A 23,439-nucleotide genomic window follows, 5' to 3' on the forward strand; every position below is an offset into this window, starting at 1 on the left:
CGCTGACTTATCCGTCCCCCACCTGCCTATTCCGGCACACAGGCCCCGCGTCCAGCCCCCGGGCCTTCCACAGCCGACCGAGCGCCGTCCTCTGGCGCACAGCCGCGCTTCTCACAGCCGCGCACTCGCGTTCCGACTCCCTCCCGAGCTCAGTCCACCCCTGCCCTCGCTATCCCCGCACGCACGCACGCACGCACCGCCCTGCACCGCCCGTCCTTCCATGCCGTCCCGTCTCCCGAGTCTTTCGCCCTCTGTCGCCCTGCATCCACCGCATCATACCCATCCGGCCTGCCGATCTGCCCTCGCCTGCCCTCGCCCCGACCAGCCGCAAGCAATCCCCAGTACGCCGTGCGCCTCGCGCCTCGCGCCACGACCGCGACCCCTCGTCCGCTCCCCATCACACCGCCTCGCTCGGCGCCCCCGCGCGCCCCAGCCCTCCACGACGACTCGCCAACGCCAACGCCAACGCCAACGCCGACAACGACGACGATGACGGCCGCCCTCCCGGAGTCCCGGAGTCCCGGAGTCCCAAATACCGCGCGCTGCAATGCATGCCGTACGATGCGATGCGCGCGCCGCATGCACACCACGCACAACGCCCCACGCCAAGCCAAGCCATGCCGACGCGCTCGACAGGCGCGCCCGTCCCCGCGGGCCCCGCGGCGCCGCACGCACGCGCGCGCACGGACACAGCTCCTCCGCGTCCCCGGTGCGCGCACCGCACGGCGCCCGATAGTATCGTATCGCATCGTACCCGACGGCATTCGACGGTTGCAAGCGGCAGCAAGCGAGTCCGCGCCGTCCGCGGCTCGGCGCTCTAATAGCGCCCCGTGCTGCATACATACAGCGGCCCGTCGCGGTTGTGATACCAGCGCCGCCGTCGTCGTCGTCAACGGCAACATACACGGCGGCGGCGCAGCGAGCGTCCTCGTGCCGTGCGTCCGCGCCCCGCCCGCATCGCGTTTATCCCGCACGCCTCCGCGCGTGGTGTTCTCTCCGATGGGGACCTGGCCGTCGAGCCCTATGTACGAGCGTGCGTGCGTGGGCGGGTGCCCGTCCGTGTCTGCGCCTGCGTCCGTGTCTATGAAGACCGACCATCGGTCCTCCTCGATCCAGCCGCCGCTTCTAGCCATTCCTGCCCCGCCCTGCTCCGCCCCGCCCACCCCCACCCCACCTCAAAACCCCACGCGCCAGGGCGCTCGGCGCGCAAGCTAGCACACGAGTCACCGCACAGCACGCCCTCGCGCTCGCGCTCGCGCCCGTACACGCGCCCGTACACGAGCGGCCGGGATCGAGCCCGAGCCCGAGCCCGAGATCCCCAGTCGGTCGTTCGAAAGCCGGCGCTAGTGGCTAGTGACTAGGGACTCGACGAGGCGCGGCGGCAGCGGCGGCCAACGCGCGCGACTCGCCGCCAGTCTGCCGCCCCGCTCCGCCCTCGACCTCCCGCACGGCCGACGCGTCGACGGCCGCTGCGCCCTCGGCCCTCGGCCCTTACTCTAGCCCCAGCCCGCGGTTCCCCCACGTGCACCGGTACCGCCACCGCCACTGGCACTGGTGTGCGACGGCGGGCGCTAGTACGTACCTGGGTCGCCAGATGAAGGACGTCCGAGGTGCCGTGGCCGCTCTCTGCGCGTCGGGGCCTCGCCGTGGGGCGCCCATACGACACACCCTCCCGCTGTGCGTCGTACTTCGCTTTGCTAATTCAGGCGGTACACCTGCGTCCAGCGATATGCGGAACTTGGGCCGGCGGGCGGCGCATCGCGCGTTTCGCGCACGCACGGGTTGTTGCCGAATATCTTGGCGCGAGGGTGAGGTTTTGTTTTTTGCTTTTGGACGTGGGTGCTGGTCTGGCCGCCCGGGAGGAGCGTGTCGGTGTCGGTCTGCGGACCAGAACGCGGGCAGACGCAGGCAGCCTCGTCGACGCGCTCCGCGCGATCGCCGCCCGCCTCGCGCGCGGAGCCCGCACGCGCTCGGTCATTCCGCTCTCGACGCGTCTCGCCATTCCGTACCCTCCCTCTTTGATACAGCAGCTCTAACGAACGTCGATTCGTCGTCGTCGTCGTCGCCGCCGGGTCTGTTTGAGCACAGCAACAGCGCTGCGCTGCTCTACAAACGCTCCGCTCGACGTCGCGCGCACAGCGAGGGCCGCACAGTCGGCGAAGGGCGCGGCGCGCGGCGCCGATGCAGGATGAGTTCGCCGAACGCACGTCGGGCGTGTCTGGCGGCTCTGCGGATTGGCCGGACGCGGGCCCGTGTCCTCGGCATCGGCTCGAGTTGCGCGCGCCCTTCCTACGCCTGCCGTGCGCGCTTCGGCGCGCTACAGCCAGTCGGACGCGAGGCTGTTCTTCTGTGTGAGTACGCAGGGGTCGAACTGAGGTTCCGCTTCCCTTCGCGTTCCCTCTCTTCTCCGACCGCGAAGTCGAAGAGACGGCCCGGCGTCATGTGGGTAGCATGCGAAAATGTGATTTATTTATTGGCGGTCTGGGATAGGGTTTACGTGGAATGGGAGGAATTCGGTCTCGGGGAAGTGAGCGTGACTCGGCGTAGACGCGGAGTGCGACGCCCGTGGCAGCTTAGCTTCAAAGCACGGGTTGAACGAGGCCGCTTTGCCCCGCGATGAGTGCTTCAGCCTGAAGAAGGATGTTCGGAGCGGCGGCAGCACAATGAACGTGAGAAAAAGCGTCGGCCATTGCCCTACCCGGGCGATCCCCCTGAGCGCTTTTTCGGCGAGCTTCATCATGACCTCCGCGCGCACACCGCAACTCATGTCGGCGGCCTCCCCAGAAACTCTCATCGCGTGCTTCCAGCCCACGCTGGCGAGTGAACATCAGGTCTCTCAGCAGCCACACGAACGATTTCGCCGAAGCCTTGGCCGCCCTTTGCGTATCCGAGCCCGGCACATTTGCCGCTGCGGCCATAGAGGTCCACTCGGGCAGTCCGTGCACCTTGTATCTCGCCACTTCCGACGATGCGGTCGGCCCCCTCGAGCCCCACTTTCAGACCCTGTGGAGGAGCCTTCGGGAGGTGGCGCTCTCGACGAACAGCACACCTCCCCCGCTCGATTCGCCGGCGGCCGACGTCGCAGTCGAGGTGTACGACTTTGCTTGGGCGACGTTCTATGATCGCTTTGCGCCCGAGGTTGAACACTTTCGCGCGCAGTTCTTCCCTCAGGTCACGGTCCCAGAGATTGAGGCCATCAGCGACGAAGAGCGTCGCGATCTCCAGAACCATAGGTGATCGGTTTGATGCGCTTCGCAAGGCGGTCACGCGCGCAGAGCCCGCGGACGCTGAGTTGAGGAACATCGTTTCGACTCTCGGCCTGCTGAGTGCCGCTGTTCGGCCGCACCTCGACGACTCCGCACTGCACACGTTGAGACGCAGGAGCGCTCAAGTAGGTAAGCATCTTTGAATTAAACACGTCTTTCGTTGAGTCGTGCCCTGACCCTGCAAAGCCAAGACATCCTATATGTCTCTCCTCGTCTCTCCGAATGCTGTTGTAGCCTTACATCGTCCTATCAAAGTCCTCCTCGACGCAGCTCGTTCTGGTAAGACCCGTTCGCGGTTCACACAGCCCCACCGTGTCGTCCAGGTCCCCAACCCGTGCCTCCCCTTTGAAGTAAACATGCACGACGACGCCGTGCTCAGCCTCTGGAAGGAACACCGAGGCGTAGAGCGTCCTGGTGCCGACCTGGATGCACAGTGAGACTGTCGAATCATCAAGCCGATGCAGTATGTCCCCGAGAATGAAATGTCAGACGAAGTGTCTAGCACATTCGCAGATGGCAAGATGACGCTGACCGCTTCGGCGCGGCCGCACAGTGCGTGCGCGCTGCTTGTGTACCTCGCAAACTTGGCGGACGCAAACCCGTACCCATACGTCGGCTTGAGCTGCAAGTATCCTTGTTACGCGTGCTGGACATTCTTCAGCGCGTACAAACAATCCGGTTCGACGCTGCCTCTCAATATGCGCGGGCCAATGCTCAACTTTTACATCCCCTTCGCGCTCCCTACGTTCTCTGACCACGAGTTCAACAACACGGTTTGACGTCAAGTGAGTACTCTGGTAGAAGACGATCTATGGCAGGTTTGGGATGACTGGCAAAATGACCGGTACGACTATGGCGCCAAGGCACACCATAACGACGTTGAAGCGAACGGGTCCTCGACATAGGTAGATTCGGAATAGGTTGGTATGTCCTTTGCATTCAAAAAAGAACAGTTTGGTCATCAAATGCATATCTCCACAGTTTTCCAGGTACCTAACCTGACATCTCCATCATATCATATTTTGTCACAGGCACTCGATCAACACCCAAGATTTTGCGTACGAATGCGGTTTGGGGCGGGGCAGGAGCCTTGCAGCGCCTACGCGCGGCGCATGGTGCTCAAACTTTGCGATCACCAGCTCCTTCGATTTCTCCACGTATTCCTACGTCGTACAGCTTGCACACTTACATCTCCACATCTACCAAAGGGCGCTGTTGGAACTATATAAGGGCGTGGTAAACTGCCGGACTAGTCGTGTGCTTGATTGCGCAGAAGGGTCGAGATGGTTGTGGTGTGTCTTTAATCCATGAGACGGTCATATCAGCTACATAGCTCACCACGGACTTTCAGCGCTTCAGCATGTCCTTCGAAGGTGGTCGTTGCTAAAAATCATTTCACGATATACACTCATACAGACAACGGGCAACGGACACATATACGCAACGTGCTCGGTACACCAGCACACAATTCAGCGGCATCTATATCGTCGTGACAAAATCCAAGCCTAACAGTACACAAATCCAAATCCTTGTGCCTTGTGCGATATGGCCATTCAGTTGTCAGTGACAGAAAAACAACCATTCGCATGTGGTTAGCAGGTTTCTGCTCTTACTGGAAACGATATCGGGGTTAGAAAAATGGCTATTCGAGGAGGCGAAGTGCGCTTACAATCAACTATGGCCCCCTTGATCCACCTCCCCCTCATCTATTGGGACGAATGACGCAGCAGTGCTATCAGAATATGATCGGCCTTTACGAGGCTGCGTCCACGCAGCACGAAAGTCGTTCCTTAGAATCCTCAGCACTTCGCGTTTGACTTTATTATGCAAGTCTGATGTGCGCCCAGAAATCAGGGGAAATACGTATGGTATGTATACCTTACCATGAGTGCCCGCAAATTCATAGCGAATACGAACATTCTGGTCGTTGTAGGCACGGATGAAAACATAACAGCCGTGGCAACAAAGTTTGGAGACACCGATGAAATGAATCAGCGTTTCGTTAAGACGTTGTTCAAGGAATACCACCATAGCACATTCGCAGTGGACGCGAACGATGGAGTTGAATTTGTTTGATTGGTGGCGTGACGTGCTAGTTAGCTCCGAGTGTACTTGAGCAACAACTTTCGACTGCCATCGATCATGCGCTTGAGCAACCGCCTGTCTTCCTCCAAAGCATTGCTGCAAGAGATCAGGATTGTTCATGTCCACTAGAAATGTTTGAGATTTGCCCTGGACTAGAGTCACGTGCAAGGGTGTTGAGAACCATTGCTTGAATTTTTTGTTTTGAGCGATCCGGAATAGGGCATTGATGGAATTGTGAAGTGATACAATTTTTTCCATATACCGTTCCACGTTGAGGTAATCCTGTGAGAGTTCTGGACACATGACATCAATTTTGTGGAAATGGGTGTCAATACAGCACTTACTACCAAATCTTTGGAATTTAAGCATCGGCCTCCTCCGCATCGTCCGATAGGAGAGGCACGAGTCTCCGACTCAATTTCTCCATTGACTTTGCGAGAGACTTTCAATCCTCCTTTGAAGGGTCTTCGAGCTGGACAGAATCTCCTGGAAAATAGGCTCGATGCGTCTAAGCTCATCAAGTTCATCTTTGGTAAACGGGCCCTTGAGATTCAATGCGTCTTGGAAATATAGCGTGCACACATCTGCGCGCTTTTTGACACGTTGCTGGAATTTCTGCCAAGTGAACCTATAAATTTGAGTGATGGTCTGCCACTTAGCGGTCAAGGGCAAACGTATTTGCGCAGAGTGCTTCGATAACTGGGTTAGACTGGACCAGACACCGCAAATATGGTCCTTGACCGACTGTTGCACATTCCCATTAGTCGCGATATATATTTCAGTCCAATGAGGGCGCGGATCCAGAGTAACGGCTATGACATCTTGGCGTGGCCGTGCTACACTGATGGCGGCCAGCGCGGTGATGTAACCCTTCACCTCACCCGTATATAAATAATCTCGTGGTTTGATCATATCGTGCCCGAACGAGTCAATCTCCTGTTCTACCACGTCGTGAAAATGCGGAGAACTCTGCAAGAAGGCGCCACGAAACTACAATCGGCACCACGTATCGTGGCGCCTCACCATTACTCACTGAGGGTTTACTATTCCGTAGTGCTTCCAACTTCCTACGGCTTCTGATCGTGCCGTTCACGCCAAAGAATCATCACAAAATCATTGATTATTGCTGGATCTGATCAGCAGGTTGCGAAATGGCACCAGGTGTGAGAGATTGTGCCAGGTTGCACCGCACATCTAGATATTGGAAGACGAATCAATCAGAAACAATCACGGTATGAAGAAGCTTGCAGAAGTGGGACCACTGTAGGACCCCCAACGTCTAAATGCATGTCCGACCAAGCGGGGGGCAAATCTGGTTTAACTGCTGAATGATTTAGGCGCCTGCGCCGTGCGGTACTGTTTGACCACCGGGTCTCGAATAACCTCGGGAGACCTCTCGCTTCCGAAAAACATTGAAAGGCTTTTGAAAGGATCACAGCAATTTCATGAGAATCTCAAACAAGTTTAACTCACCAGACTAGATGCCAGACACCTGTCTGAGAATCAGGCCATGTTTCCTCAATCTTCCGCTTCCTCACGACATTGACCATCCGCCCCACCTTGAAAGGGCTCCTGATTGTTCCCGATGCGATCGATCTGAAGATTCAAGACCTTGTGATCCATTGTGGGTAATACAAACACCTGGTGTGGTTGTCGGGGGTCCTGCAGAAGTTGGCAAGAACGACTGCAAGGAGTCTGCAAGGAGTCTGCAAGGAGTCTGCAAGGAGTCTGCAAGGAGTCTGCAAGGGCCATCAGGAAAAGCGCCTAAATCTGGCGACGCCGGCGAATCCCGACATGGGCATGCATGCCCTGACAAGCACTGGTAAGCCTGGGTATGTTTTTTCTGCTCTCGCCAGGCTTCCCCAGTCGACGTCTCTACGCGGTCTCGTCCAGGTCGGTACAACAGTAAGACTACGCAATGCGATACTTTGACAGTTCTAAGCCGCTTGCTGCGGCAAAGTTCATGTGAGTCTAAGTCAATTCAGGTCAAGACGTGCAAACAACAACAAAAAGAGCTTGGGTGATGAGACAAAAAGACGGATTACAGTGGACTAAAGCTGAAATCTTCGCAAAATGAAACACCTTCATCATCCAAAACCCTCGTCCTCTGACCCCTTGTTCATAGCATTGTCAAACTCGCGCTGAAACCCGATTGGTCCGACTCGCTATCATCACCATCCATCAGCAAACTCATAACTGGTCCTAGCCAGCCCCAGAGCCCCAGATGCTCCCAGATGCTTAGGTCATCTGGAGATATCTGGCTAGATGTCTGTGTATGCCCAGATCTGGACAGATAAGGTGCTCTATCAAGAAGCTGACTAGGAGGACATTTTTGGAAGGCTGTGTATGTAATGCCAGTGCTGCTTCAGAGTTTTTCGATACAGCCTTAGATAAGAGCTAAGAAGAAAATCCCCTAGTAATGTATCAGACTGTCATTGGTATTATCTGTTAGATATCAGCTTGTTAGTGGTATTGGGATACTTCCCTGCATCATAGCTTTCAAATGATGTGTTATATGCCATAATTCTTCCATGAATGGGTGCTAAAAATGCTAAAATAGATGACACCTCACTGAGTTTAGGCATTCCAAGATCATTACTAAGTCTCAAAAAGCTCAATATATACTGGTTGCTGATATAGTATATTATGGCTATATAGTGGAGTGGATAATTCTTGTCTTAACATTGCTTTCAGCTGGTGGATGATGCAAGAGGTTCTGGGTTCAATTCCTGTCTGGTGCAGATTGATTTTTGCAGTTGTTCTATTGACAACAATTATCTAATCATTTCCATATGTGGTGCATCTGGACATAGCTGTCCAGACACCGGTGTGTCTGTCTAATCGGGCACTCGCTAAAGGCATCTGGGGGCCTAGGAGTGTCTGTCCAGGTTGGTACAGATGCCTCCCAGTTTGCTGATGTCGTCGCATTGTTGTCGATGTCTTTGCTGTTGTAAGATATGTTGTTGTTGTTGTCATTTGGGTTGCCTTCTGGGTCAAGATTCTTACCTTTGAGTGCAATATGAGGAGCCATAGACATCAAGGTGGAGCAAGGTAAGCTGAATGAGGAGGTAGAGGCATGAGACCAAGGTGCGGAGGTCAGAAACATTCAAGAGAAGCACATGTCAAAATGACAAGTTGTGTTTGCAAAGATGCGTCACTCGCACAGTCGGACTTCGAAATGCATCTTGCTCTTATCCCTCATGTCAAGTGTCGCAAACAAGGCACTCAAGACACAGTACGTCGTTATATGCACCGAGAATCAGTTCTAATGTCACTATATGCGCTGATTCCCATTATTGACCGGGACCACTGACTACACTTCCTCTGTACCTTGTCTTAGGCTTCCTTTTGAGCTGCACATTGGCCGCTTGGGACTCAGTGACAACTGGACATTGCGCTGACTTTTTCTATGTGGGCTTGGATGTGAATTTTGTGGACACTCATCCCCTGCTTATTGTTTGCGTGCCATTGCATCTTTTTGAAAATCAACACATGTAGAGGCAACCGATCCCATGGTATGTCCCCGTTATTCTCAGACTTTGACCAGTGTCTTGACATTCCTTGATGATATCCCCTGATTTAGATACTCTGCCAAATTGAAGTAAGCCACCTTCTGCAACCCTTCTTCCCCATTATCAATGCCTCGCTTTTCTGCCTAGGAGCTGCAATCATCAACTTGAACCATTCCATGTTGAGCGCGCTCTCTTGGTCTATTGAGGGCGGCTCCTTGCCTGTGGACATGCTTTGCAATCTGTTACGACTGCTCGTCGGTAACCCCAAGAGTAGGAGGTTCTTCCCTAGGTCACTCGTGGAGGATGTGTGGAACGGTGGTCTCGACTGTACGTGTAGCACAGGAGCCAGAAGTGTATTGCGATATAGCAATGAAGACTGTAGTAGGAAGACTACAGTGGATGAGGGTGCTGTGGTAGGAAGACCACAACGAACGAAGAGAATAGACTGAAGAACCTCAGCCTACTCTATGGGCCTTTTATACTACTTTAGGAAGTAGGGCGTGAGAATGCCGTATATGTATCCATAGGTATTCCTCTAAGTCGTCTCTCTCAATAACGACTACTCTTGTGTTTCTCCGTTAGTCTCCTTCCGGCCAGGAACGACTAGGAGCTCAATGCCCGATGTGTGAGTAGTTTGTAAGGCGGCGTTCCATGCCCGCTATGCAATAGGCCCGTGATACTCGACCAACGATAAGGTGATCCGTTGGGAGTGGATGACCAAGGTTACTATCTGTACCTTGTTTGTACGCCTCACCTTGTGAGGCCGCTTGATATTTGTGATGATCGTGTCGGTATAGACCGCCATTAAGGCCCGACAGAACGTGATCATAACAATACCCCCTTTCTACGTCCTATTCGCCTGGTAGGACAGCGCTGTGCGCTTCATCGCCACTCCATATACGATTTGCTTTCTTGATCCAAAAACTGGTCTCCGGATGCGACTTCCGGGACATGACTTCGTTTTCTGGGAGGAAGACCGACTTACGTCGTTTGATCCTCTAGGAGTTTTCCATCTCCGTTGAGCTGTTTGTTTGTCGAGTCGTGAGGGTACCAAACCTCCGCCCTGTGGGATGTTCTTCCTTCACCCCTCAGTTGGTGTGATCTTTCCTGGGTTCTCAAGCCAGGATGTCAGTCCGGTCGATGCCGGACAGGTGTCAAGAAAGGCGTATGAATGCGAGTGGTGTGTGGATGAATAGAAATTCTAGCATGTGGGTTCTGATTCGTGTCATCAGGTTCTTCTTCTTCCTTCTCCGAGGGCCAAACCTCAGTGTTTCCAGGATAGTCGTTATCCTCGTGATTTTTGTTGTTCCTCTTGGCGTTCAGAGGATGGCGTCCACGGGCAAGTAGGTTGATCGCTTTACAAAGGCTTAGGCCTACTTCCCCAAACTACCATCTTAACGTCCCAAGCAGTATCGCTCCCATACAGTGAGCTCATCTCCGGTGAGGTTGCAGCCATAAATCCCAAGCAGTATTGCCCCCATATGGTGGGCTCATCTCCGGTGAGTTAGTTCGACGTCCAGAGTTTGTTTGATTCACTATGCGTATTGGGTTTGAGGCAAGGATGTGAAGAGAATTAGACTAGAAGGGTGCCGTGAGGAGTAAGGAGGAGTCTGACTCCTTCTCCCGATCGGACCGTTCGCTTGCACGAATGGACATTAAGACCACAGCTGATATATTGGTCGGGTTGCGAGATATATCCACGACTAGCAGTTTAAACGTCTTGCCGGACGTTCCGTAGTTTATCGTCGTTGCGGACGATACCTAGTTTTACGTCGTTGCGGACGACAGTAGTTTTACATCGTTTCGGATGTATTAAGGCGCCCTGCGCTGCCTTGTAGTTTACTTCTAGGTCATTTGCGGACCTTCTTCATCATCAACATGGAATATCTGTGGGAAAAAGATGTTTCTGCACGCCGGAATTTCCATCGGTTGTGTGCATAGGGCCCTAGACCAGACTTTATCCCGCGGGTTTCCACTGAGGCATGATGGGGACGGTTTATACTATATCAAACCGGATAACTTATACGTCTCAATATTAGGAGACCGCTCAGTTTAACGCCGTGAGGTAGGCGACTTGCAGTTTAACGCCGTGCTTTAGGCAGGCTTGCAGTTTAACGCCGTGCGATAGGCGGGCTATCGTCTGACTATGTCCCTCGAGTCACGATAGGCTTTTCCTCCGAGGATGAGGGTAGTTTAACGTCATCTCGGACGTTGTCGACACATTCTCGTCAAGAATGATGTCGACCGATGATCCCTGTACTAAAAGGGACGAGTAGTTTAACGTCATCTCAGACGGTTGATGACCACGGTCTTGGTCAACAACCACAACTCCTATTCGGTAAGGAGCATCGTAGTTTAATGTCATTGCGGACCGATTGACAGCATGGCGGTCAATCCACAACTCCTATATGGTAAGGAGCAAATAGTTTTCCGTCATTGCGGACACATTGGTGTCCAGGGGATTGGACATCAATGACAACCCCTAGGTCCAGGGGCACTAGTTTAACGTCGTCGCGGACGCGCAGTATCTTGTCAAGATCGCCACGCACAATCCCTGTACTTGAAGGGACTAGTAGTTTAGCGTCGTTTCGGACGCGTGGGGGTAACCTTGATTTCCACCACGCACGATCCCTATGCTTAAAGGGACAAATAGTTTATCGTCATTTCGGACTAGGAGACATCCCAATCTTGAGACACATCCTAAGATCCCTAGAACGAAGGGACAGTAGTTTTACATCGTTTCGGATGCCCGTAGTTTACCGTCGTTGCGGACATCGATGCCATTGGCCTCGAACAATCCCTATGTGGAAAGGGACAATAGTTTAGCGTCATCGCGGACGTTGTTTCGCCACAAATATTGTGGAAAAACAATGCTTAGTTTAACGTCATCCCGGACGCTTCGTAGTTTATCGTCGTTGCGGATGATAGTGTGGCGGAATAGACTTGTGAGTGGCCCCCTCTTGCCATTCTTCCGCTATGCGGGTCAGACGAGAGTCGCGTGATCTAGTCCCTTCCTACTAGATCTTCGACTCGAGGCACGTGTCCTAGTTGCCTCCTGACTAGGTCTTGGAGCGGAATTTCTTGTACTTCGACTCCAGGACTAGACTGAGCGCTCCATGAAGAGATGCTTGCTCTTCCATGTCCCCAGACCCCTCGCTTGGAATTGAACCAAGTCGACCCGATATTCTTTTACCGAAAAGTGAGTGAATATCAGAAGCGCTTCGACCTCTTATAGGCAGGGTTCTGCGACGCGGATCCTCCCAAAAATCCGCGCTTCACCAGAATGCAACCACGCTCCTTGGGTCAATGGTAGTTTTATGTCATCTCAGACGAGGATAGTTTTCCGTCGTTTCGGACGAGGACTAGTTTAATGTCATTGCGGACCCTAGTAGTTTATAGTCATTGCAGACCAAGCCTTTGGTAGTTTTACATCGTTCCGGATGTGTAATTTATGGCCTCGCATCAATTAGGAAGACTTGTGAAGTAGAGGCGGCCCGCTCTCTACATCATCTCATGCGCCAGCTGTAGGATCCCCTAATGCGGAAACGATCCTGTAAAACGGGAGATCCAAAGTGGGACGTCCCAAAACACCAGTCAGACCTTGACTGTGAGGGTTCACTTAACGAGTTGTGCATCATAATTTCTTGACTCGGACTTGCAACCGGTTATGTATGGGCACTTCGCTGTACCAAGGCGAAGAGCCGGCTTGTCGACACCTACGAGTAGAGTATATGTCATGTAGAGGGTTCCCTAATGCGGAAAAACCCCTGTAAAACTGAGGATCCAAATGGGACGCTCGATGCATCTGTCAGATTAACTCCTTGACAGCGAGGATGTGAAAGGTTCCGCCGTAGGTCGTATGTGGAATTATGCCCGCTGTTGTCCTTGATTCGTACCATCATTTGAACCTAGGACTAAAATGGTCAGGTACTTCCCCTGCCTTCTTATCTTTTCACAGTTTTAAGACATGCAGGTCCGATAGTTTAGACGTCATTCCGGACGCGGGGTAGTTTAACGTCTGTTTCGGACGAGGTCGTACAGTTTAACGTCTTGAGGGACAATCCTAGTTTTACGTCGTTGCGGACGATCAATAGTTTAAGGTCATTTCGGACCCTCAGTGGGGAAGGAGTTCCTCAACTTCCTTACCCCCTTCCTCGCCCCGCAACTGGCCCTCTTTAGTAATCATAGGGTCCTTGGTATCCGTCGCCTCCTTCATCAGGCCGATAATAGGGATCGGCGTCGTCATAATTTCCCGGGTCATCTAAAGCATCCCATGCATCGAGCTCGGATCGAGTCCAAGAGCGATTTCTTCTAGCCTCCGAATCAGCGCGGCGAGTTCTGCGGCTACTTCGGTTATTCTGTCCCTCGTCTGTACGAAATCGAGCACTAGGAGGAGGCGTTCCAGGCCGGTGTCGAACACTCCCGCCAGTAGTTGTTCCGCGGCGGAGGGTTGCCTGGGTTCCTCGACTTCTTCTTCCCTCGTTTCTTCGATAGACGGGCGGTTCCTCCTCGTCGGTGCCCCCATGGGATAAGGGAAGATTTCGTACCCGGTGAGAGGGGGACGTCGTGGGATTGCTATGTGTTGGGCGACTTTCCCGTGGCCTCGGTGGAGGGCGTTCCACGACCGTGCGCGGAGCCCTTCTTGGATTTGGTACAGCCGTGGGACGTTCTCCGGGACGTGGTACATTCCAGACGACAACGCGGAAAGGGTCGGTCCTACTTGGTTGGACGGCGCCCAGTTCTCCGGTGAAGAGGAGAGCTGGAAGGAGCTCTCTGTTGACATACTGGGAGAATTCGTCGGGATAGATGAGGAGAGCTCGTGGTCGTCCGTCGTTATGTTCATACCAAGAGGCGGTGTCAGGGTCTGTTTGGAGGGCGAGTCCTCTGATCTGGAGACTGGCACTAGCCAGTCGTCGAGGTATGTCGCTATGCTCATTCCCGGGTTGCCCTGCAGCGAAGTTAGCGAGTCGTTGTAGGGCCATGGCTGTGGCCATTTGTATTACCACGGAGATAGTGCTTCGCTGGAGGAGCGCGTCCGCGTGTCGCTCCAATTCTCCAGCGTGAGGATTTGTATCAAGGGTAGTTCTTCCCATGGAGCGGGGAATCTGTCCACCAGTTGGTACTGGCGGAGGTGTAGCTCCCTGTATAATTGGTATCGAGTTAATTTCTCCATGGCTTGGGAGTTGAGCTGCTGTTCTTGCTCGTAGTCCCGAGGGACCTGCAGCTCCAACGTTCGCCGCGATTGTAGCAGGAGGTGGAACTCCCATTGGTACTTCGTCAGAGCCCGGTGGGTTTCTGTCATCAGGGTTTTCATTCCGTGATGCATCTCGTGGGGGCCCCTAGGATGACGGTCGGTGAGTTCTTTCCCTTTCTTTGAACTTGGCGTAGTCCTCGGCGTCGTCATCTGAGAAGTTATTGAGGTGTGGAGTGAGGGTGACGACGGCGGGCTCTGGATGGTGAGGGCTGGTTCCTCTATCAATTCGTCCAGCATTGCTTGGGTGAGGACTGGTTCCTCTATCCACTCGTCCGATGTCTGGATTGGACACCATAAGGACGACATCAGGGGAGGAGTTTCTGGATGGTGATGAAGCATCGTGGTCTTCGTGAAGGAGCATTTGAGCGAAGGAGAGGGAGCTTGAGAGAAAAGTGGGAGAAGATGTGGGAGGATGGTCTGTTTAGAGCTCTCTGGACGCTCTTTTATAGACTTTTCTTTCCGCTTTTCAGGGTGCTCCCGGACGAGGTTTATCAGGGTATTGGTCATGAAACTCCTTCATAGCTTCTTCCACTGTCCCTTTTAGGAGAGTGTAGGGTTCCCAGGTGTTGTCCGCCTCGGGATATCCCATCCATTTGACCAAATATTTGGTTCCCCGTCCTTGTTTCTTTGAGTCCACGATCATTTCTACTTCGTAATGTTCTTCATTGTTTAATACCTCCGGCAATGGTCTGGTGAAGTTTTCTCCGTGTGCCTCGGTTTCCCTATACTTGGTTAGCGTTGCGGCGTGGAACACCGGGTGGATTCTCCATTGTTGGGGAATTTGAAGTTTGTATGCCAGGGTTCCTATTTTTGCCAATATTTTAAAGGGGCCATACCTCCTAGGAGCGAGCTTGAACTTTGGATGGGTTGTCCGGATATGGGTTCCTTCTAGCCATACTTGGTCTCCTTCTTTCCATTGAGGGAGTTTCCTGTGGAGATCCCGGTCCTTGGCGTAATTGCTGGCTATTTGTAGGCTGGCTGCGGCTTCTTCCTGGACTTCTGTGATCACCTTAATGCGTTCAGCTACCGCGGGTACCTTTGTCTCCAGCGCAGTGTCGGCTGAATAAGGGGGATTGAACCCGTATAGCACTTCGAAAGGAGATTTTCCGGTGGCTGAATGTTTCCGCGTGTTGTGCGAGAATTCGGCAAACGGCAAAAGGTCTACCCAGTTATCTTGGTGGTAGTTGCAGAACGTTCTCAGGAACTGTTCAATCTCCTGGTTTACTCGTTCTGTTTCTCCGTCCGTCTGGGGATGATAAGCCGTGCTGAGAGCGGCGGTGATTCCTAGCCGTTTCCAGAGTTCTCGGGTGAACTTGGCCGCAAATTGAGGGCCGCGATCGGATACTATTTTGGTCGGCAACCCATGTCGACTGAAAACGTTGTTCTGGAAAAGCACGGTTGTTTCTTCTGCCGTGATCGTTTTCTTGCATGGGGTGATGACTATGCCTTTGGACAGACCTTGGTCTACTACCACGTTGATTGAGTCGAAACCCTTGCTTTCGGGTAGGTCCGTGACAAAATCTGTCGAGATGAAGCGCCAGGGGACGTTGGTGGTTTCCAAAGGGTGGATAGGAGGGTGCGTCTTGTGTGTCAGATTCTTGGTTGATTGGCATACCGCGCATCCGTCCACGTATTCATGGATGAACTTTGTCATGTTTTGCCACCAATAGTGTCGTTGTACCATTTCCAACGTTTTTGTTCTCCCCGGATGTCCTACCGCGGGTGCGTCGTGATGCGTTTTGACAATAAGTCTTCGTATGGCATCGTCTTTTGGGACGCATATGTGGCCGTTTCGTCTGGTGATTCCGTCTTCGTGTGTCCAGTGTCCCAGTAATCCTCTCATTCCTTGTGGCCCTACTCGCGAAAGTTTGGCGAGGGCTACCCTTGTCAGGGCATCATGTTCCGATTTTGAATGTCGGATGAGGGAGATGAGGTCCGAGGATGCAATTTCTGTGGACTTGATATGTCGTGTCGGGGATGGTTCTACCAGGGTTTCGTCGGATTTGTTAAAAAGGTTGGCCAGGAGCAAAATTTGAGCTTTGTTGTCAGATTCCACCCCCTCACTTAGATCTGGACGCCTGGACAGAGCATCGGAATGATTTGTTGATCCCGCTTTATAACTGAGCGTGAAATCGAATCTGCTCAAATAAAGGCTCCAACGGGCGTGTCGTCGTGAAAGATCTCGCGCCGTTTGGAAGTGTTCCAGATTCTTGTGATCTGTCTAGATCTCGAATGGGTGTCGTGCACCTTCGAGGTAGTGATTCCAATGTTCCAACGCTTTTATGATGGCCAGGAGTTCGCGATCGTGGACATCGTAGTTCCGTTCTGCTGGTGAAAATGACCCGGAAAGGAATGCGACTGGGTGCCAGTCGCCATCTTTTCCTTCTTGCAGGAGGGTGGCTCCGTAAGCAATTAGTGAGGCATCCGTTACTAGTCGATATGGATGCATGGGGTCCGGGTAATTCAGAACGGGTTTGCTGATAAATGCCCTTTTCAATCGTTCGAAGGCTTCCTGGCACTTCGAAGTCCAGCTCCATTTTGCATCCTTTTTGGTGAGGTCGTGCAGAGGTCGTGCGATAAGGGAGAACTTATCGATGAAACGCCTGTAGAAGTTTCCTAGACCTAAAAAGGAGCGAATGTCTCGGACGGTGCGTGGGACTGGCCAATCTTGTATAGCGTCCACTTTTGAGTCTTCCATTGCGACGTGGTCTTTTGAAATTGTGTATCCCAGATATTGGAGTTTTTCTTTATAAAACTCGCACTTTTCTGGCTTCAGATAGAGGTCGTTGTCGCGCAAGATCTGGAAAACTTGGTTCAGGACCTGGATGTGTTCTGCCATGTTTTTGGAAAAGATGAGGATGTCGTCCATATATACGGTTATTTTCCGGGCCGTGATGAGCTCCCTGAAGATCATGTTCATCATGGCTTGGAAGGTGGCTGGTGAGTTGGTAAGGCCGAAGAACATCACCGTGGGTTCGTAAGAGCCCAGCGGAGTGATGAAAGCTGCCTTCCACTCGTCGCCCTTCTTGATTCGTATATTGTTGTATCCCCACCGTACATCCAATTTGCTGAAAATGGTGGCCCCTTTGATCACGTCCAATAGTTCTTGGATTAGTGGAAGGGGGCACACATTTGGGACGGTGTACGAGTTCAGATGGCGATAGTCCTGTACCGGGCGCAGTTTTCCATCTTTCTTTCCTATAAAGAAAAATGGGGCTGCCATTTGTGAGGTGGATCGACGGATGGTCCCCCGAGTGAGGTGTTCCTTGATGAATTTTCCTAATTCGTCATGTTTCTCTGGGCTCAAGGCGTAGATTTTTGGTACTTGAGGTTTGAAGGTCGGTTTCAGATCTATGGCGTGATCCCAATAAGTGTGCTCTGGGAGCTGCTGCGACTTTCGTTCGCTGAAAATGTCCAAAAATTCGTGATGCGCCTTGGGGACTCTTTCCTTTAGATTGGTGACGACGATTTCGTCTTCCAAGTCCTGGTCGAAGCTGGCAAATCCTGACGGTTCGGGAGCCAGTTTCCGAATAACTGGTTCCTCTATGGCCTGTTTTCCTGAGTTTTCATGTGGGAGATCAGGTTCTCCCCTGTTTGGTGAAAGAGATGGTTTGGCTTGAGCCTTTCGTTTCTCTTCTGCGTATTTCCTTATGTCCTTTAGGAGCCATTTCCTTTTGAGGTATGCTCGTAGTTGGACACCAAACGTTCTGCTGTGATTGCGGAGTCCTACATCTTCCGACAATCTTTGGAGATGTTCTAGGCGCTGTTTTTCGCGCTCGTTAATGCGTGGTTTGTGCCGTGGCTCCACGTCTGATAACCGCCTATTGTTTTGCGGTTCTTCCCTTGCCCTAGTGAACCCATGTGGTTGCTGGCATTTCTGGGGGCACCGATCAAAGTGCACTTCACGTCGCCTCCACTCGATGGAGGGATCGTGGTATTTCAACCAATCTGTTCCTAGGATAAGGTCGTCTTTCCCTAGATTGGAGATAAACATCTGGACGCGCTCAGTATGCGTTCATCCCCTGATGTCCCGAATGGTGAGGTTTACATCCAAGGCTGATCGGATGAGACCTGCTTTATTAATGGTGTCATCGACGTTCCGGACGCGAATGGGGTTGTTGAGTGTGTAGGTGGGAAAGCGATGTCTCCTGACCCAAGTTTCATTTACTATAACCCCCTCACATGCCGAGTCGATGGTTGCCTTTGCTCTAGCGTATTGACTCCTGTTTGATACTTTCACGTTCAGGCGTATGGGAGTGATGATACGGTCGTTCATTGCTCCGATACGAATACAAGTGCGGGCATCAAACTCGGGTCGTCCTTGACCTCTCTCCTTCGCTGGCGAGGGAGAGGTCAGGAAAAACGCTCCGCGTGTCCCAAGATCACTTCTCTTGCTTCATCTTCTCCTAGTTCTCCGAGCACTGCTCCGATTCGAGCAGAATGACTGACGCTTCCGTCTCCCCGTCGTCCATTAGGTAACATAGCGCGTTGCCCATGGTTCGTTTGGGGTCGTCCGGATGGGGCAGAGTAAGGATGTTCCATCGAAGGACCAGGTTGTGGTACCCGCTGGTCGTTGCGAGGAAACTCCTCTGTCTCCACTCCTCGATGTATTCCCGCTTGGTTTCCCATAGCGGGTGCGTCGTCTTCTCCTTCCAAATCAACCGCGCGGTTTCCTCTCCCTGTCGTACCCAGGCGTCTCTTCGAGTTTCCTCGAACTGGGCGAACGCCTCTACGTGGTGACCAACAATTAGCACTAGAGTGCCCTGGCTTTCCGCAGTTAGCACAGGAGGTGGTTCGCTTGCCGTCAAATTTCCTCTTTTGACTTTCGGCGTTACGCTTTCTGGTAGCGTCAATGTCCATGTCGACCACCTGGTTGTTCATTCTGCGAGGGGCAGTTGTGGAGTTATAACGGACAGTTGGTTGGGTATGAAAGCGATTCAGATAATCACTGCGAAAGGAGGTGGAGTTGGCGAGGATGGCTTTTTGAGCGGATCTGGTTCTGAGTCGTCCGTCTATTTCGCAGGCTGTGTTAATCCAGTCCTGAATGGTGTCCTTTGGTTGTAGTTCTTTGTCATATATTTTGTCCATGACGCGCGGGTCTAACCCGCGTTGGAAGTAAGGGACTTGCTCCTTGTCGGAGATGTCGGCATCGGCGGCAATGAGAATGAATTGGTTGGAATATTCATCAACCGTCATTTGTCCTTGGGAGAAGGCCATGAGTGCGCTTCGCGCTTTATCGGTCTTGCCTGTCTCCCTAAATTGGAGCTTGAACTTTGTTAAAAAGTCCCTCCAAGTTCCTAGATCAGTGGGAGGGTCCGCTCCTACTGATTTGAGGAGGAAGTTCTCGGCCCAAGCTCCTGCCGTGCCATATCTCATGCATGAGAGCACCAGGGATATTTTGTCTTGATCGGTCTTGTACCGATCGGATTCTGCTGCGAAGAGAAGGAGGCATTGGAGCATGAATTTCTGGGATTCAATGCGGTTGCCTGAGTAGTTGTCTGGGAGTTTGACTTTTCCTCTTCCGGGTTGTACTGTTGCGGAAGGGGGGTCTGTAGAAGTCGAAGCTTGTCCCGACATGTTGGCGAGCGGTTCGTTTCGGGTATTGATCGGTGTTTGGTCTGGTGAGTTGGAGTCTGATTCTGAGGTTGTTTCCTCTTGCTCCGAGTCTTCGGGGATTACCGGCGCCGGTTCCCTGTATTGTGGGGCTAGTTCCCACTGAGCTTCTATTTTGTTCCAAATATCCTCTTCTTCTGTTCCGTCTTCAAGGGTGAAGTAATACCGCCCGTTTCAGTATGAGCAGTTATCGTAATTTGGGGGAGCATATCTGTTGTTGTCTTCGTAGACCCAGAAGTCCCCTTCGCGCCGGATAGGGCGGTTGTTGTGACGGAGTTGGTTATTGATACGTCTAGCGCCGGGTGGATATTCCTGGCCTAGGTCTTGCTCCAGAGTGTACGCAGTAACACTTTCTCGATGGGGGTCTATATCCCCACTGAGTAAGGTTATGAGAGAGAGTGTGGCAGCAAGCTAGTGCGAGCAAGGTAGGGGCAGAAGAGTCTATTCTAGTGTTACGACTGCTTGTCAGTAACCCCAAGAGTAGGAGGTTCTTCCCTAGGTCACTCGTGGAGGATGTGTGGAACGGTGGTCTCGACTGTACGTGTAGCACAGGAGCCAGAAGTGTATTGCGATATAGCAATGAAGACTGTAGTAGGAAGACTACAGTGGATGAGGGTGCTGTGGTAGGAAGACCACAACGAACGAAGAGAATAGACTGAAGAACCTCAGCCTACTCTATGGGCCTTTTATACTACTTTAGGAAGTAGGGCGTGAGAATGCCGTATATGTATCCATAGGTATTCCTCTAAGTCGTTTTTCTCAATAACGACTACTCTTGTGTTTCTCCGTTAGTCTCCTTCCGGCCAGGAACGACTAGGAGCTCAATGCCCGATGTGTGAGTAGTTTGTAAGGCGGCGTTCCATGCCCGCTATGCAATAGGCCCGTGATACTCGACCAACGATAAGGTGATCCGTTGGGAGTGGATGACCAAGGTTACTATCTGTACCTTGTTTGTACGCCTCACCTTGTGAGGCCGCTTGATATTTGTGATGATCGTGTCGGTATAGACCGCCATTAAGGCCCGACAGAACGTGATCATAACACAATCTGCTGTCAAAGCTTGCAGGCAGGTCGGCTACAGAGACGTCACATGGCACTGCGCATATCAAGTGTCTGCGTGACGCACCTGTGTACAGCAGGAAGCCATCGGACCAGCTGAGTGTTCGGGAGTCGCACTTGGTTTTGTGGTAGGTGTTGATTTTTAGAGACTTGGCCGTGGCTCTTGTTTCTCAACAACTAAGCAATTTATTGACACACAGGCTGATGCCGCCTTATGCACTATCAGACTGAAGCACAAGCCTAGTCGGAAGCGATCTTGTAGCTAGAGTCAAGAGAAAGCAGAGGAGATCGAACACCGGTGATACGCTAGAGGTGGCCCTAAGTGCCGAGCACAACACCAAAACAACCTCTAATGCAGGGGGTGCTGGAGCTAGTATCTAATACACAAGGAATTGTTAGTGATGACTTTAGAAATCGATGGCGTACTGAGAAGCAACGGGGAGTATGAGATTATAGCGCCCGAACGGTTTCGGGACTGCGCCGAACACCGACCGAACGTTCGGTCGGTCGAGTCGGGGATTCGGTCGGTAACGAGAAGGTAGTGTCGCGACCGACAACTATGTGCTTCAAGAGCCACACGGGACTCTGACAATATACGAGGGAGGATGGGGGGTACGAGCGAAGAGACGAGTACGAACGCGAATGAGGCCGAACGACGAGGATGACAAGTTTTCGGGAGTCGATGAAGACGATTTCGATGGTTGAGACGAGTGCGAATGAGCTCTGAACTGTGGGGTGCGAAAGCTGCTTTATTCCAGAGTTGTATGTAGGTTTTTATAGTAAACAGCGCCCCTAAGTAAAATATCGAACCTGAAATGAGAGTAGATGTCGAATGGGCGCCAAGCCTTAGCGATCAGAGAAGATAAGAAGGTAGGTGAGATGTCCATATGGGTTCCGAAGGTGATAAGGTAAAAGGTAATCAGTGATGTCGCAATCCCGAACGTTCGGGATCCGTCGCCCGAGTGTAGGTAGCAGGAACAGGCGTTGGAGAACCAATGAAAAATAAAGGAGAAGTATCGTACGACCAGGGTGGCCAAGCAATGGTGCAAGATCGCGTTTGACCGACCACGCGGAAGTCGGGAAGATAAGCGATAAGGACCGACCGACTCACGGAGGACATCGGCCGATACGGAATACTGGCCCCGATCTCGTACACACCTATCGTAACACTCCTGTGCGGTCATGGTAAGTACGTGAAGTATGGGCGAACTGACCCAAGTGCTGCCGAATCGTCCTTCAGTGGCTTGTCGTCAGTCGGGTGGGGACCGACCGTGTTCGGTAATAGTCGGCGTCTTCGGTACTTGTCTAGCGCTGTTCGGTATCTCCCCAAAGCTTCCCAAATACCTCCCTCGGACCCTAGCGCGGGTGCATGCTCATCACCGCATGACACCAGGTAATTCAGAATGGGTTGGCTAATAATAAAGGCTTTCTTTAACCGTTTGAAAGCTTCTTGACACTTTGGGGTCCAATTCCTTTTTTCATCCTTTTTTGTAAGGTCGTGTAGGGGAAGCGCAATGGGTGAGAATTTGTTGATGAAGCGCCTGTAGAAGTTCCCTAGACCTAAGAAAGAGCAAATGTCTCGGACCGTATGGGGGATTGGCCAGTCTCTTATTGCATCCACTTTAGAGTCTTCCATGGTGACGTAATCTTTTGAGATTGTGCACCCTAGATAATGGGGTTTTTCCTTGTAGAACTCACATTTTTCTGGTTTCAAGTAAAGGTTGTTGTCACATAAGATCTAGAAAACTTGGTTTAGGATGTCGATGTGCTCCACCATGGATTTTGAAAAAATGAGGATGTCATCCATATACACTGTTATCTTCCAAGCCGTGATGAGTTCCAAAAAGATCATGTTCATCATGGCTTGGAAAGTGGCTGGCGAGTTGGTCAGGCCAAAGAACATCACTGTTGGTTTGTAAGATCCCAATGGAGTGATGAAAGCAGCTTTCCACTCATCTTCCTCTTTGATGCGTATGTTGTTGTATCCCTATCGCACATCCAGTTTGCTGAAGATGGTGGCCCCTTTTATCACATCCAATAGTTCTTGAATTAGTGGAAGGGGGCAAACATTCGAGATGGTGTGTAAGTTTAGATGGTGGTAGTCCTGTACCGGGTGCAATGTCCCATTTTTCTTTCCTATGAAGAAAAACGGGGCTGCAGTCTGCAAAGTGGATCGATGGATGGTTCCCCTGGCAAGATGTTCCTTGATGAATTTTCCCAATTCGTCGTGTTTCTTGGGGCTTAAGGCGTAGATTTTGGGTACTTGAGGTTTGAACGTAGGTTTTAAGTCAATGGCATGGTCCCAGTAAGTATGCTTGGGGAGTTGCTGTCATCTTCGTTCACTGAAAATATCCAAGTATTCATGATGTGCCTTGGAAACCCTTTCCTTTAAGTTGGTGACAACAATTTTGTCTTCCAAATCTTGGTCAAAGCTGGCAAATCCCGATGGTTCAGGAGCTAGTTTCCAAATAACTGGTTTCTTTTTATCCCAGATTCCTGAGGGTTTATCTGGGAGGTCAGGTTCTCCCTCATTTGGTGGAAGAGACAGGCCGGGGTCTTCCTGGGCACATTGTTTCTCTTCTGCGTATTTCTTTATATCCTGCAAGAGCCATTTATATTTGAGGTAGGCTTGCAATTGGACACCAAACAT

The 23,439-nt window shown here is 52.1% G+C and overlaps 8 protein-coding genes across 8 annotated transcripts; 1 reads left to right on the forward strand and 7 right to left on the reverse strand.

Annotated features, from left to right (window-relative positions):
- Positions 1-395: 395 nt before the first annotated feature.
- On the reverse strand, positions 396-1,117 carry HETIRDRAFT_411995 (uncharacterized protein; the record flags this gene model as incomplete). Its single annotated transcript, XM_009553298.1, has 1 exon — positions 396-1,117. Exon 1 carries the CDS (start codon positions 617-619, stop codon positions 398-400), a length of 222 nt encoding a protein of 73 aa, XP_009551593.1. The 5' UTR covers positions 620-1,117.
- A 240-nt stretch (positions 1,118-1,357) lies between these two features.
- HETIRDRAFT_422116 (uncharacterized protein) lies at positions 1,358-2,794 on the reverse strand (the record flags this gene model as incomplete). The annotated part of the gene is made up of 3 exons (XM_009553299.1): positions 1,358-1,697; positions 1,780-2,339; positions 2,498-2,794. 3 exons carry the CDS (start codon positions 2,792-2,794, stop codon positions 1,358-1,360), a joined length of 1,197 nt encoding a protein of 398 aa, XP_009551594.1.
- A 185-nt stretch (positions 2,795-2,979) lies between these two features.
- On the reverse strand, positions 2,980-3,807 carry HETIRDRAFT_411996 (uncharacterized protein; the record flags this gene model as incomplete). Its single annotated transcript, XM_009553300.1, has 2 exons — positions 3,453-3,807; positions 2,980-3,395 (listed from the first exon to the last, which is right to left on the reverse strand). A coding segment is annotated over exon 2 (307 nt), but the record flags the coding sequence as incomplete, so codon positions are not given.
- Positions 3,808-4,937: 1,130 nt separating this feature from the next.
- Positions 4,938-5,735, reverse strand: HETIRDRAFT_327880 (uncharacterized protein; the record flags this gene model as incomplete). Its single annotated transcript, XM_009553301.1, has 3 exons — positions 4,938-5,098; positions 5,150-5,644; positions 5,696-5,735. 3 exons carry the CDS (start codon positions 5,733-5,735, stop codon positions 4,938-4,940), a joined length of 696 nt encoding a protein of 231 aa, XP_009551596.1.
- A 933-nt stretch (positions 5,736-6,668) lies between these two features.
- HETIRDRAFT_174776 (uncharacterized protein) lies at positions 6,669-6,901 on the reverse strand (the record flags this gene model as incomplete). Its single annotated transcript, XM_009553302.1, has 2 exons — positions 6,669-6,771; positions 6,825-6,901. 2 exons carry the CDS (start codon positions 6,899-6,901, stop codon positions 6,669-6,671), a joined length of 180 nt encoding a protein of 59 aa, XP_009551597.1.
- A 6,223-nt stretch (positions 6,902-13,124) lies between these two features.
- HETIRDRAFT_422119 (uncharacterized protein) lies at positions 13,125-14,478 on the reverse strand (the record flags this gene model as incomplete). The annotated part of the gene is made up of 3 exons (XM_009553303.1): positions 13,125-13,811; positions 13,867-14,158; positions 14,213-14,478. 3 exons carry the CDS (start codon positions 14,476-14,478, stop codon positions 13,125-13,127), a joined length of 1,245 nt encoding a protein of 414 aa, XP_009551598.1.
- Positions 14,479-16,845: 2,367 nt separating this feature from the next.
- HETIRDRAFT_328916 (uncharacterized protein) lies at positions 16,846-17,220 on the forward strand (the record flags this gene model as incomplete). Its single annotated transcript, XM_009553304.1, is given in 2 exon segments — positions 16,846-17,050; positions 17,063-17,220. Coding segments are annotated over 2 exon segments (363 nt in total), but the record flags the coding sequence as incomplete, so codon positions are not given.
- Positions 17,221-18,470: 1,250 nt separating this feature from the next.
- Positions 18,471-19,694, reverse strand: HETIRDRAFT_328679 (uncharacterized protein; the record flags this gene model as incomplete). The annotated part of the gene is made up of 1 exon (XM_009553305.1): positions 18,471-19,694. The coding sequence occupies one exon, from the start codon at positions 19,692-19,694 to the stop codon at positions 18,471-18,473; it is 1,224 nt and encodes a 407-aa protein (XP_009551600.1).
- Positions 19,695-23,439: the final 3,745 nt, after the last annotated feature.

The sequence above is a fragment of the Heterobasidion irregulare genome, assembly GCF_000320585.1.
Source record: "Heterobasidion irregulare TC 32-1 unplaced genomic scaffold scaffold_11, whole genome shotgun sequence".
Taxonomy (NCBI): domain Eukaryota; kingdom Fungi; phylum Basidiomycota; class Agaricomycetes; order Russulales; family Bondarzewiaceae; genus Heterobasidion; species Heterobasidion irregulare.